This window comes from Loxodonta africana, chromosome Y (genome assembly GCF_030014295.1).
Source record: "Loxodonta africana isolate mLoxAfr1 chromosome Y, mLoxAfr1.hap2, whole genome shotgun sequence".
NCBI classification, from domain to species: Eukaryota; Metazoa; Chordata; class Mammalia; order Proboscidea; family Elephantidae; genus Loxodonta; species Loxodonta africana.
In genome coordinates this window covers 18,107,870-18,120,364 of record NC_087370.1, presented here as the reverse complement: position 1 = coordinate 18,120,364, position 12,495 = coordinate 18,107,870, and the positions used below count along the sequence as shown (strand labels likewise).

Here is a 12,495-nt window from a genome sequence, read left to right as displayed (position 1 = left end):
TTTAATAAGCTAATTATCATACCTCTTGATTGGTCAGATAAAATATTATCTACTTTTTAAAGATGCTTACGAAAGGGCCTGAACACCCAGAATCGACCACTCAAACAGGGAATTCCCTGTTTGTCATTATTTTTATATAACTAGTCACAATATAATTCTTTCTTTTAACGTAGTGTCTTTGCAACTAACCAGAAATCCTACCAGTAAATAGAATTTCTCCAGGAAAGTTGATCCAATAAAAACAGAAACTGTTGAACAACATAGTTAAAATCTGCGAAGGATTTGTGAAACATCAGTACCCGTGGTTGCTGGGAAACGAGACCAAAGGGATCTATCTCTTTCTCTTTCTCCTTGTCCTTAAGGTCTCAACCGTACCAGACTAGAGTGTCCGAACAGTTAGGTGATCAAGTACTAACTGAGAGCTTGGTGATTTGAACCCACCCAGACGTGCCTCAGAAGAGAGGCCTGGTGATCTGCTTTCAAAAGGTCGCAGCCTTGAAAACCCAATCGTGTAGCTGTACTCTGCACACATGGGGTTGCCATGAGTCAGAAATTACTTGACAGCAACTAACAACAACAACAACACTGCATGTGTATGTTGTGTGTATATATATGCATAAACACAAACAGTAATCATAGAAATATACACTACACAGTAGAAACATATAGTGTATGTATTTAGTACGGAGCCCTGGTGGCACAGTGGTTAAGCATTCGGCTGCTGACCAAAAAGATCTACCAGCTGATCCTTGGAAACCCTGTGGGGCAGTTCTGCTCTGTCCTGTAGGGTCACTGTGAGTCAGAGTCGACTCGACGGCCATGGATTTGGTTTGGGTTATATTTAGCATGTATGTTATATAGCCAATTAGTTGCCGTCAAGTCCATTCCGACTCACGGCAACCCTGTGTGTGGCAGAGTAACACGGTGCTCCACAGGTTTTCACCGGACAATTCTGCCCAAGGAGATCATCGGGTCTTTCTTCCAAGGCACCTCTGGATGGACTCAAACCCCCAAAATGTCAGTTAGCGGCCAGGCACGTTAACCGTTTGCATCAACCGAGGATAACTATACATTACATAGCATGCGCTCCTATTATATTATGAAGTGTCCCCCTGCGTCAGCCACTGATCAACAGATGTATAAAGACATTAAAAAGTGAATGAAGTCACTAAACATAGAGAAACGTTACCATGAGAGCTTTATGTAAAAGTTACACTGCACCCAGACTTACCCATAAACAGAGAAGACTCCTTCAAATCCATCCACTCCCCATGGAGACAGTTCACTTCTCAAACACGTAGGGAGCTCTGTTTCTAGAGCTTTTTGGCAAGCATCATTTCAAACAAACCTGTGCGTTTGGGTCCAATTTCTTCCCAGGTGGTGCAAGGTAATCACGAGTAACCATGGTACCTAGCTCTGCAGAGCCAGCCTTGCCTGGTCTAGATGCGAACAAGCTTTAAATATGTTCTTTCTCAACCAGGCCCGCAGTCATGATGGAAGGCAGACCACACCCGGCCCTGCAGCCGAGGAGCCGATACCCCCGGTGCTTCTGACACAGGACCCTCGCCCTGCTCTTTCTCTGTCCCAGTTCCCTGATGCCGTCTCAGGACCTTCCACAGGCCCGTTCTAATCAGGATCCACCTTTTCCCAAAGGAGAACGATTAGATAACTCATCTCCTGGCTCAGAGATGACCATCGTAGAAGACTCTTCTTTCATTTTGCTCAGACCATGGCAAACGTACTAGTTAAGAAATTGGAAACGAGGAGAACCAATATGGAAATGATTTAGTGACTTCACTTTCAGGCAGGAATTGTGACCTCTGTGTGTGTGTCACGGTGTTAGGAGGGATGGCATAGTTTATAAAACTGCATCGATTCTCTGATTGCCCACCAGGTGCTATCAAGTCAACTCCGGCTCACGACAACCCCATGTGTGTCGGAGTAGAACTGTGCTCCATGGGGTTTTCAATGGCTATTTTTCAGAAGGAGATCACCAGGCCTTTCTTCTGAGGTGCCTCCTGGGTGGACTTGAACCTTCAACCATTTGGTTAGTAGCCAAGTGCGTAACTGTTTGCACAACCCAGGGACTCCTTATTGTCTGCTTACGACTCCTTAAAAACAAATATGCATATGTAAACACAAAGAAAAGTTGATACGAGTGAATGATACCCACTGCCGTTGATTCTGACCCATAGCGACCCTATAGGACAGAGTAGAACTGCCCCATAGGGTTTCCAAGGCTGTAAATCTTTACAGAAGCAGGCTGCCACATCTTTCTCCCTTGGATGGTGGGTTCCACCCGCCGACATTTTGGTTATCAGCCAAGCACTTAACCATTGTGCCATCAGGGCTCCTGTGTGCATGATAGCTGATAAATATTCTTGTCAAATTTCCACTGTGACATCAAAACACTGTGTACACAACAGGTAAAAATCAGAAGAAAAATTCAAAGGCAGACTTTAACACATTGTAGTTAAAAGGATTAACCGCTTGATGATTTATTACATAATGACTCCAAGTCAAAAGGTCACTCTCACTTTGTTTTGTTTTCATTTGATAATGTGCTTTCTAGGTCAAACATAAGGAGCCCTGGTGCCCCTCGGTTAAACACTCGGCTGTTAACTGAAAGGCTGGCTGTTTGAACCCACCCCGTGGCTCCACAGGAGAAAGAACTGGAGATCTGCTCCCATAAAGATCCCAGCCTAGGGAACCCTGTGGGGCAGTTCTACTCTCTCACACGGGGCCACTATGAGTCGGAATCGACTCACAAGACACAAGAGCAACAGGTCAGACATGCTAGACGAGAACTGTACGGCCACTTACTGTTGTTGGTGGTTTGTGAGGACGTGAAATGAAGAGACACCTTGGCGCTTTTGAGGCGCATCTGCCCCCAGTACGAGATGGCCTGCACTTCCACCATATAGCTGCTGTCCGGCTGCAGTCGCTCCAGGGTCACAGAATTGTGGGACTGCAAATACAGGGGTGTACCTGAGCTCATTATAAACCTCCACACCTCTCGTCTTCACTGCAAAAACGCGCGAGACATCAGGAAGCACACCAACTCTTCGAGCCTATGTGTGTCTACAGTTTTCTGAGACCAGAAAGTTTCCTATGTCTTTAGGTTCTGAAAATAACTTCAGAGAAAGGCCAAAACATTTTTTTTTCTAATTAAGCTGCTAATCCAATGAATGGATCTTCCCTAGGTCCCGTGGGAATGACTAATTCAGCACGCCCTTGTAGATTCCACCTCGCCGAGAAAAGACAGCTGCTTATAACTAACGGGCACTATGTTGGTACATTGTTTGCCCCGTGACGGTACCCAGAAAAAAAAAGAATGGGCAGCAGTTGATTTCTCTGCTTTCTATTCCAAATCTTCTATGAGTAAAGTTCTACCAAAAGTTGTAAGAAATATCACCCGGAAAAAATGCTGTAAGATTTTTTTCTGCCATCATGATTGTTAGTACCACTCTTACGTGTGTGATGTTCAACATTAAAGGAAGGAAATCAAAACAACGTAATTGGCCAATAGCCTGAAGTCACACAGGAATCTCTTGGCCAGAGATTCTTAGGTCAAAAGATTTCAAGGTCAAGAGATCAAGTGTTAGTCCAAGTGAATACAACTAGGTAATAGCAAAGTCAAAGCTGGAGTCTGGGACTCGCAACTCTAGAATGAGTACTTTTTCTAGGGTAGAAGAATCGCTTATGAGAACTTGTAATTAAGGGAAATAAAGTTGCTATCTTAGAATCCAAAACTCACATCAAAATAGGATATATGGGATGATATCAAATGACTCTTAGGCCAAAGGAAGACCTGTGTATAGATGGTCAAAGTGGTGTGCTGTCCCCGGGGCCAACTGTTCAGACAGGGATTGGACTGGAATATGGGATGGCAAATGGGTCGCTGGTGGAGCAGTGGTTAAGCGCTCAGGTGCTAACTGAAAGGTTGGCAGTTCAAACCCACCAGCCACTCTGTGGGAAAAAGATGTGGCAGTCAGCTTCCGTAAAGATTACAGCCTCGGAAATCCTATGGGGCAATTCTACTCTGTCCTATAGAGTTGGAATCGACTTGATGGCAGTACGTTTGGTTTTGGTTTGGTTTAGGAGTCCCTGGGTGAGGCACACTGTTAAGCACTCGACTACTAGCTGAAAGGTTGGTGGTTCAAACCCACCCAGAGGTGTCTCAGAAGACAGGCCTGGCAATCTACTTCCGAAAGATCACGGCCTTGAAAACCCTACAGAGCAGTTCTGCTTGCACATAGGGTTGCCATGAGTCGGAGTTGACTGACAGAAACTAACCACAACAATGACAGGCCAAGGACCTAAATTTAGTGGTTTTCACTATAAAAAGGCAAAACCTTTGAAACGCTCTCCACTCTCTGAATTTTCCCACTCAAAGCAAATAGGATGGAAATCTTTCAACCCTTCCCTCTTTTAGCTCAGCAAAGACTACCTATCAGGTCATCTGCTGTGAGCTGAAATGTCCCCACCACCACGGGCTCGACTCCTCCTTCTGGTTCCTACTTACCCCCTCCGTAGTCTTTCTCCGCTTCTTCTTGGTGGGGACGAGGGCCTTGCTGCTGACCGTCCAGCTCCAAAACACTTTGTAGTGATGCACAGGGATATCTGGGTCTTCGGGCACATCCCAAACAATCGTCGCCGTCACGCTCCCGTCGCTGTGGATGGTGGAGTTGGCAAGCCGGAGGTTAGCTGGAGCTGGGGGTGCGGATGGATCTGAAATCCCAGTCAAAGGACAAGCCGTGTTACTCAACTACTAAGGATGACAACAAAACCCAAGTAGTTGATAGGCGGTGACAATGTTGTCAAAGCTGAAAATCAGTCCTCAGTAAAAACCAGTTGCCATGGAATCGATTCCGACTCATGGCGACCCCATGTGTCAGAGTAGAACTGTGCTCCAAAGGGTTTTCAAGGGCCGTGATTTTTCAGAAGTAAATCATCATGCTTCTCTTCCAAGGTGCCTCTGGATGGACTCCAATCACTAGCCTTTCAGTTAGCAGCCAAGTGTGGTTACCCTTTGTACCACGTAGGGACTCCGAGTACTGAGCAAGATTCTCCTTTTAATGGGATCTTAATATAGTCTATAAAATACAGCCTATAAAGTCATAAGATACAATATTTTGGTCCACTTGTGTAATATAGAATGATCCTTCTAGGCCTTTCCATATCACTATAATCCAGGCAAACTTTCATTGTCTTAAAATTAATAACTTTCTATAAAACACATTAAAATTCAATGTAGGTTAGTTGACCTAAATAGATATACAACGTTGAGTCACTTTGGTAAATTCTGGAAAGAAAAAGACAGAAATGCAGTTCAGACAAACAACTGCTTACATCTTAGTAGCTTTTGATCCTCGCATCAGCCAAGAGCAACAAAGACTGATGAGCGAAAACACATGGCGCCATTTTGTACCCACATTACAAATGGGATGACTTATGGATAACACCCATTTTTGTAATTTTGCCATTTCTGGTTTCTCTCATAAGCCAAAGCCTTTTCAGCTGTCAAGAGACACAGTAAGTTCTGGAATTATTACTCTACAAATCCCCATTTAAAATACATATACATTAAGATGACGAATACGTGTTAAGCTTGTTCTGCCACAGATTGAGCAAGTGTGGATGCCTCTCGCCACAAATGATTCACAAAGGTTTTGTTTTCAAGACGCCTGCACCAAAAAAAAAAAGTGCTGTCAATAACTTTAATACTACTTGCGTGGAGGTGCAAAGACTATCTTGTTAGTTGCTACTGAGTTGACTCCAACTCACGGCAACCCTGTGTGTTACAGAACTGTGCTCCACAGGGTTTTCTCAGCTGTAATCTTAACAGAAGCAGACCACCAAGACTTTATTCTTCAGTCCCACTGGCTGGGCTCGAACCACCAGCCTTCAGGTGAGCAGCCGAGTGCAAGCCATTTGCACCATGTGGTGGCCTTAAAAAATACCTAACTTGATACAAATAAAGAAGACTGGAGGAAAATGGTCCATGTCCCTCCTCTCAGGATAGCTTGCGTTTTTCGAATGATGGAAACAGTAGTTTTTTTTTTTTTAATATATATATTGTATTTTTCTCTAAGGTATGTAACACCTGAAATTTTGGTTAATCACTTTGTTTTTAAAAATGGGAAGGTTTAGTACTTGGTTTTTCAGCAAAGGAGCTAAATTCAAAGCATATTGATTATGTAAGTTTCAGGTAAAGGGTTAAGTTCAAATGATATTACAAGATTAGCTTAATCATGGGATTCTCAGATCATCAGTATTAATTATCTCTTGGGGGGATCCCAAGACTCGCTCTGGGACATGGTAAGTCATCAGCGAGTCCAGGTTGTGCCCAGGAAGATAGATATTTTAGTTAAACACACGGGTTCTGAAGCAGACGGAGTTGAAAAGCGTTGCGTCTGTGGCAACACACCAAGACGTCTGAATATCACCTAGTTTCACAGAAGCAGGAAAACGCCTGTTGCTGATATTATAGACATGAGAAATACAGGCTTCCTTGCTTTGCAGGTTCAGCAGAGCCCTCTGAGGGGCTCACTTTGATCAGCAATATGGACACCACCAATTACTCCTTCTCTTCAAAAGACACTGCTCTCTTGGCTTCCAGGCCACAGTTCCTCCCCAGGAGTCCCTGGTGGCGCAAACAGTTAAGCACTGGACTGCTAGCCAAAAGGTTGGCAGTTCAGACCCACCCAGGGGTGCCTCAGGGGACAAGCCTTGCAATCTGCTTTCCAAAGAGCACAGCCTTGAAAACCCTGTGGAGCAGTTCTACTCTGCGCACACGGGGTCGCCATGGTTGGAATCCACTCCGCAGCAACCAAGAGCAACGGTGACTCCCCAGGCCACCGTCGCTAAGCAGGAGAAGGTCCCGGCGTCTGAATTCAGACCTCTTCTCTCGCCGTCTTAGTTCACTTTCTAGAGATCTCATCCAGTCTCTCACTGTAAAACCATCTTCATGTGGAGGACTCGCAAATCTCTGCCTTCACCGTAGACTGAGCCCCTAAACTCAGACTGTAGGATTCCAGTGCTTTCCTGTTGGCTCCGCTGGGACATCTCACAGGCATCTCTAAACAGCTGTGTCCAAGCCCAAATCAGGATGCCCCCCACCCCCCATCACCCCCATACTCCATCCCAGATGACCCCATTCTCAGTAAATACAAGTTCCTTTCTTCCAGCTGTGCACCCCCAAAACCTTGGGGTGGTATATTTCTTTTTCTTTCAGATTCCTTGAGCAAATCCTGTTAGCTCTACCTTCAGAACAGATCTGTAATCGAACTGCTTTTGGCCACTTCCAACGCTTGGCCCAAGCCAGCAGCATCTCTCGCCGATTCCTGCAAAGGGCTCCTACCAGCTGTCGTTTAACTGTCGGTCCGGCCTGCCTACCGCTGCCTCCTCGCAGGGGCCAGGTGGTTCTTTACTACACTAACCACACCAAGTCTGTCTTCTGCTGGGAGGCCTCCAGTGAGCTCACTTAGAACCCAAGTGCCCGCCATCGTCCCAGTGCCTGCACGGTCTTTCCCCGTACATGCATCAGCTCCCAAACCTCCCTGCCTTCGATCCCCGCTTGATGCCTCTGCTCCAGCCACACTGGTTTCCGCGATACTCCTTGGAAACGACGCCACAATGGGGCTCTCGCCCTGGCTTTGCCTGAATACGTTCCCCACAGATAACTCCGTGGATGGGACCTTATCCACTTCAGGTCTCTTCTCAAATGTCGCCCTGTGTTCAACAGCTATAAGCCCTCTCCTCGCCCCCCAGATATCTCCCCATGACTTCCCTCTGTGTTGTTATCCACAGCCTTATCAACTGACTTATTACACAAAGCCAGTTGTTGTCAAATTAATGCCAACTCATGGTAACCCTCTGTGGTCAGAGCAGAACTGTGTTCCACACGATTTTTAACGGCTGATTTTTCAGAAGCAGATCACCAGGCCTTTCTTCCGAGGTGGCTCTGGGTGGACTCGAACTGCTGACCTTTTGGTTAGAGGCAGAACACATCAACCATCTGCACCACCTAGGGACTTTTAAAAACCATCGGCCTTTGGGATGATTCCGACCCCCCTAGCAGGTTATTTTATACTTTGTTGTCTACTCACTTACTGTCTGCCCCCCTCCCTATAATGAAGCTTTTCATGATGGGAATAAATTTTATCCATTTTGTCCCTGCTGTGTTCGTAGACTTGAGAAGCATGCCTAGTACATAGTAGGTGCTCAGTATACATCTGTTCAGTGAAGGAATGAATGGATAACGGGCTCTCCTAAATGTTAACTCTGACTTTTGAGCTGAGATTTCCGGCTTTTAACCCTGCCCGCTGGCATAGCTAAGTCATCACAGGACCATCAAGTGAACTGCCAAGTCAAAGGGGTGCTATTCCCAGCTCCAAAACAAGGGCATCAAAATGCAAAACTTCCCTCCTTCTGTGGTAGGAGCCGTGCAGTCACCTACGAAAAGGAGCTACGGACCTCATTTGCAAATGAACTTCAAGGAAGGAGAGAAATGAAAATACCTAAAGAAAATACCAGCCATTCATGTTTTCAGTGATGCACCTGGACATCCACATGCCGAAAATAATTCATTATGGGAATTTTCCACGTGTTGTCCGTTCCTAAGGAGAAACTCAAAACTACTTCCTCCTCTAAATAAATTCCAACGTTTAGAGTCAAACATCATTCTCTTCCTTAATGTACCTCATCCACCCGCCATTATTTACGGCCTTGGAAAAATTTCTCACGCCCTAGATGTGATCAGAGTAGGCCCTGGTGGCATAACAGTTCAGCACTCAGCTCTTAGCCAAAAGGTTGGTGGTTCCAACCCGCCCAGTGGCTCCACAGGGAAAGACCTGGCCATCTGCTTCCGTAAAGATTTCAGCCTAGGAAACCCTGTGGGGCAGTTCTACTCTGTCACAAGGAGTCGCTGTGATTCGGAGTCAACTGGATGGCACCTCACATCAACAACAGGTGTGGGCACAATAATCCCCAGTAAAATTATCTAATTTGCAAAAATGAAACAGTATATGAGGAAATACTGCTCAGAAAAATATGAATTAATAATATTTGCCTTTTTTTAACTTAAAAGTAGGACTCATTTTGACTGTTTATAAGACATTGTCAAGATGCAACACTCCCATGTGCTTTGTCCCCCCAAATAATCATATATATAGACATACTATGTGTATATATATGTGTGTGTGTACACACACACACAGACACACAAACACACACACACACAGCTCCTGGAGAGTGCAGTTAATGCCCTCACTTATAACTGAAAGGCTGGAGGTTTGAGTCTACCCAGAGGGACCTTGAGAGAAAACTCTGGTGACCTACTTCTGAAAAATCAGCCACTGAGAACCCTAAGGGGCACAGTCCTACTCTGACACACATGGGGTCGTCATGAGTTGGAGTTAACTCTACAACAACTGTTATATATATACAGTAAAACCTGTGAAAGCCAGAACCTGTGTAAGGCAGAAACCTGTCAGAGAAGGAAAACTCAAATATTTTTCACTAAAGCGAGCTAGGGAAAAGTATTAAGACCACACCCGTCAAAGGTGGAAACTTGCAAGACCCAGAAAAACAAGGCAGTGCCATCAAGTTCTGGCTCTCACAGGCTTCCCTGGATATACTATACCCATTGCCATTGAGTCGATCCTGACTCATAGCAACCCTGTAAGACAGGGTAGAACTGAAGCACACTGCCACATCTTTCTCCCACGGAGCGACTGGTACATATGAACCACTGACCTTTCAGCCAGCGGATGAGCGCTTAACCAGTGCACCACCAGGGCTCCTTACATATACATTTATATACACATACATACAAAACAATCCCATATTATGGCAAAGCCCTGAAACCAAAAAAACTAAACCCACTGCCATCGAGTCGATTCTGACTCATAGCAACCTTAGTGGTTATTTATCTATTTTCTTTTTGGAAACCCTGGTGGCGTAGTGGTTAAGTGCTACAGCTGCGAACGAAAGGGTGGGCAGTTCAAATCCACCAGGCGCTCCTTGGAAACTCTATGGGGCAGTTCTACTCTGTCCTATAGGGTTGCTATGAGTCGGAATTGACTCGATGGCACTGGGTTTGATTTTGGTTGGTATTTTCTTTTCAACGGCAAGGGTATCAGGCCTAGAGAGGCAAAGTGACTTGCCCCAAGTCATTCAGGCAACTTGTGGCTGAGGACCAAGAACGTAACCAAGGGAGACAGAAGTACTTAAGGCATCAACAGCACACACCTACGTGCGCTACGTGCTCTCCGTCTGCTATATTTCATTATCATAACGATGGACCAATGTCCCCACAGAACGTAAAGATTTAATGCCCTTTAATTTCCCTTTTATGGGAAAAATGACTATTGGCAAACTTTTTCTGTTAAGGTGGAAAGGGGTTAAAGATGTTTGGCTTTGCAGACCATGCAGTCTCCGTGGCAACTACTCAGTCCAGCCACTGGAGGTTGAAGCATCCACAAACAAGACAGGAACAAATAAGCGTGGCTCTATTCCAATAAAACTTTATTTACAAAAGCAGGCAGGGGGCCAAGCCCTGGTCTAATGGATTTCAAAAGTCATGACACCCTTAGCTTTAGGAAGCTTGTCATGAGGACGAAGTTTATTTTTATTTTATAAACACACATTTGTGTTTTGTTGATTAAATGTTGGCATTGTTACTCCCATTTTACAGATGAGGATTTGATAGTTTAATTCACTTGTCAAGAAGGTGGGGTGAAGAGGAAACTGGGGTCCAAAAACAGTGCTCTCCCAGCTTCCCTCTGAGTCTGAAGTCAGAGCACCCCCCCCATCCCCAACTCACTTCTCTTTTTGCTTCACTGCACTCTCTTTACCAACTTGGCAATACCTGCAGAAGCACGCTGCAGAAAGCAAGCATGCTCTCAAAGATAACTGAAATGGGAGGGCTATATCATCCTCCCGTTTGTGTACGATCTGGGTGCCAACACAAAACACACTGAATACTGATTTGTACAGGCAAGTGCAGCCTTGGAGAAAAACAGTTCCTTTGGTTAACAATTGTATGGGTGCTCTCAGCAGGGAAGACGAAACATTTGGGTTTCTGACAGATTTAAGGTTTCACTACGTAGCCTTTTGTGGTTCATGCCCCAAGTGAGAAAGTCACACACGCCAAGGTTTGGCACAGGGGAATGTCTTTGCACCCACAAAGCCCACTTATCACCACCGAGCAATGCAGGTCCGTCACTGCCCTGGTGGGCTATCTCATGAGAAAGGAGCTCTCCCATCTGTCCCGGGAGAAACCCCATCACTTGCCGTGAGGCACGCTCCTCCAGGTTTTCAGAAAGCACTCTTTGTTAAATGCGAAACCTTTCCCCTGCAAATTAAAACAACAGCTGTGGTATTTTAGTCAAGTAATCACAAGCTGCCAGGATGCTCCTCAGAAGACAGGATGGTGAGACTGGCTCCTGCTTACTTGGGACACCTCCTCAGGGAAGACCAATCTTTAGGAAAAGGCATGACGTTTGGTAAGCAGAGGGAAAAGAAAAACGAGGGAAATTCTCAGTGAAATGGATTGACGCAACAGCTGCAACAAGGGGCTCAAATATAGCAACAGCTGTGAAGATGGCACAGGACCGGGCAGTGTTTCCTTCTGTTACACACAAGGTCACCATGAGTCAGCGTCAACTCAGCTGTAACCAACAACAACACGTATAAAAAAAAAGAAAAAAAAAAACCGTTGCTGTCGAGTCAATTCCAACTCATAGCGACCCTATAGGACAGACGAGAACTGCCACATGGAGGTTCTGAGGAGTGCCCGGTGGATTCGAACTGCCGACCTTTAGGTTAGCAGCCACAGCACTTAACCACTACGTCACCAGGGTTTCCAGTACATGTATAGAGGCACGATAAATATTTCAAGAAAATGAATGTCGATTGTACTTAACTCCTTTCCACAAATCCTGTCCAGAGATCAAATTTCCCACTGAAATGCATCCTAGCAATAACTCTTAAGGTATTTGTGATCATGAGAAATGATATTTTTAAAGCAATGATGTAACTCTGTCACAAATTCTTGAATTAAATAGACTAGTTCTCGTCCCCCCTCCAAAAAAAAATCACCCTGCAGTATCTGAATCTGCACTGCGGGCAAATTTCCAACTATGAAATGGTTTCAGGACACACGCACAGCCCTGCCCTGGCCACTGGCAACGGCACATCCAGAGCAGCTGTGGGCAGCAGCAGAAGTCACGGGTCCCCGCACAACGAGGAGGGGAACTTTATGACTGCCAGGATGTCTGTTCTGGTTTTGCTAATACTGCCTAACGTACGCATGAGACAACATCCATGGGGGTGCTAGTACGCTGGCAAAACAACGCTGCCTGCTCCCTCTTCCTCTTTAACGGATCCTGTGCACGTGGGAAATAAGGGGAAAACAGATGTGTGCAAAATTTAGAATTTGGAGGGAATGAATAATAACTAAAGGATGGTTTACCCACTGCCGTTGAGTCG

The 12,495-nt window shown here is 45.4% G+C and overlaps 1 protein-coding gene across 1 annotated transcript in view; it reads right to left on the bottom strand.

Moving 5' to 3' along the window:
• The window catches only part of LOC100661859 (anosmin-1), a 156,276-nt gene that overhangs the window by 37,808 nt on the left and 105,973 nt on the right, over positions 1-12,495 (bottom strand). The window contains exons 7-8 of the mRNA XM_010600200.3: positions 4,526-4,731; positions 2,824-2,968 (exon numbers count right to left, since the gene is read on the bottom strand). Of these exons, the coding sequence (XP_010598502.2) occupies positions 2,824-2,968; positions 4,526-4,731 (351 nt within the window). The remainder of the gene's footprint in view (positions 1-2,823; positions 2,969-4,525; positions 4,732-12,495) is intronic.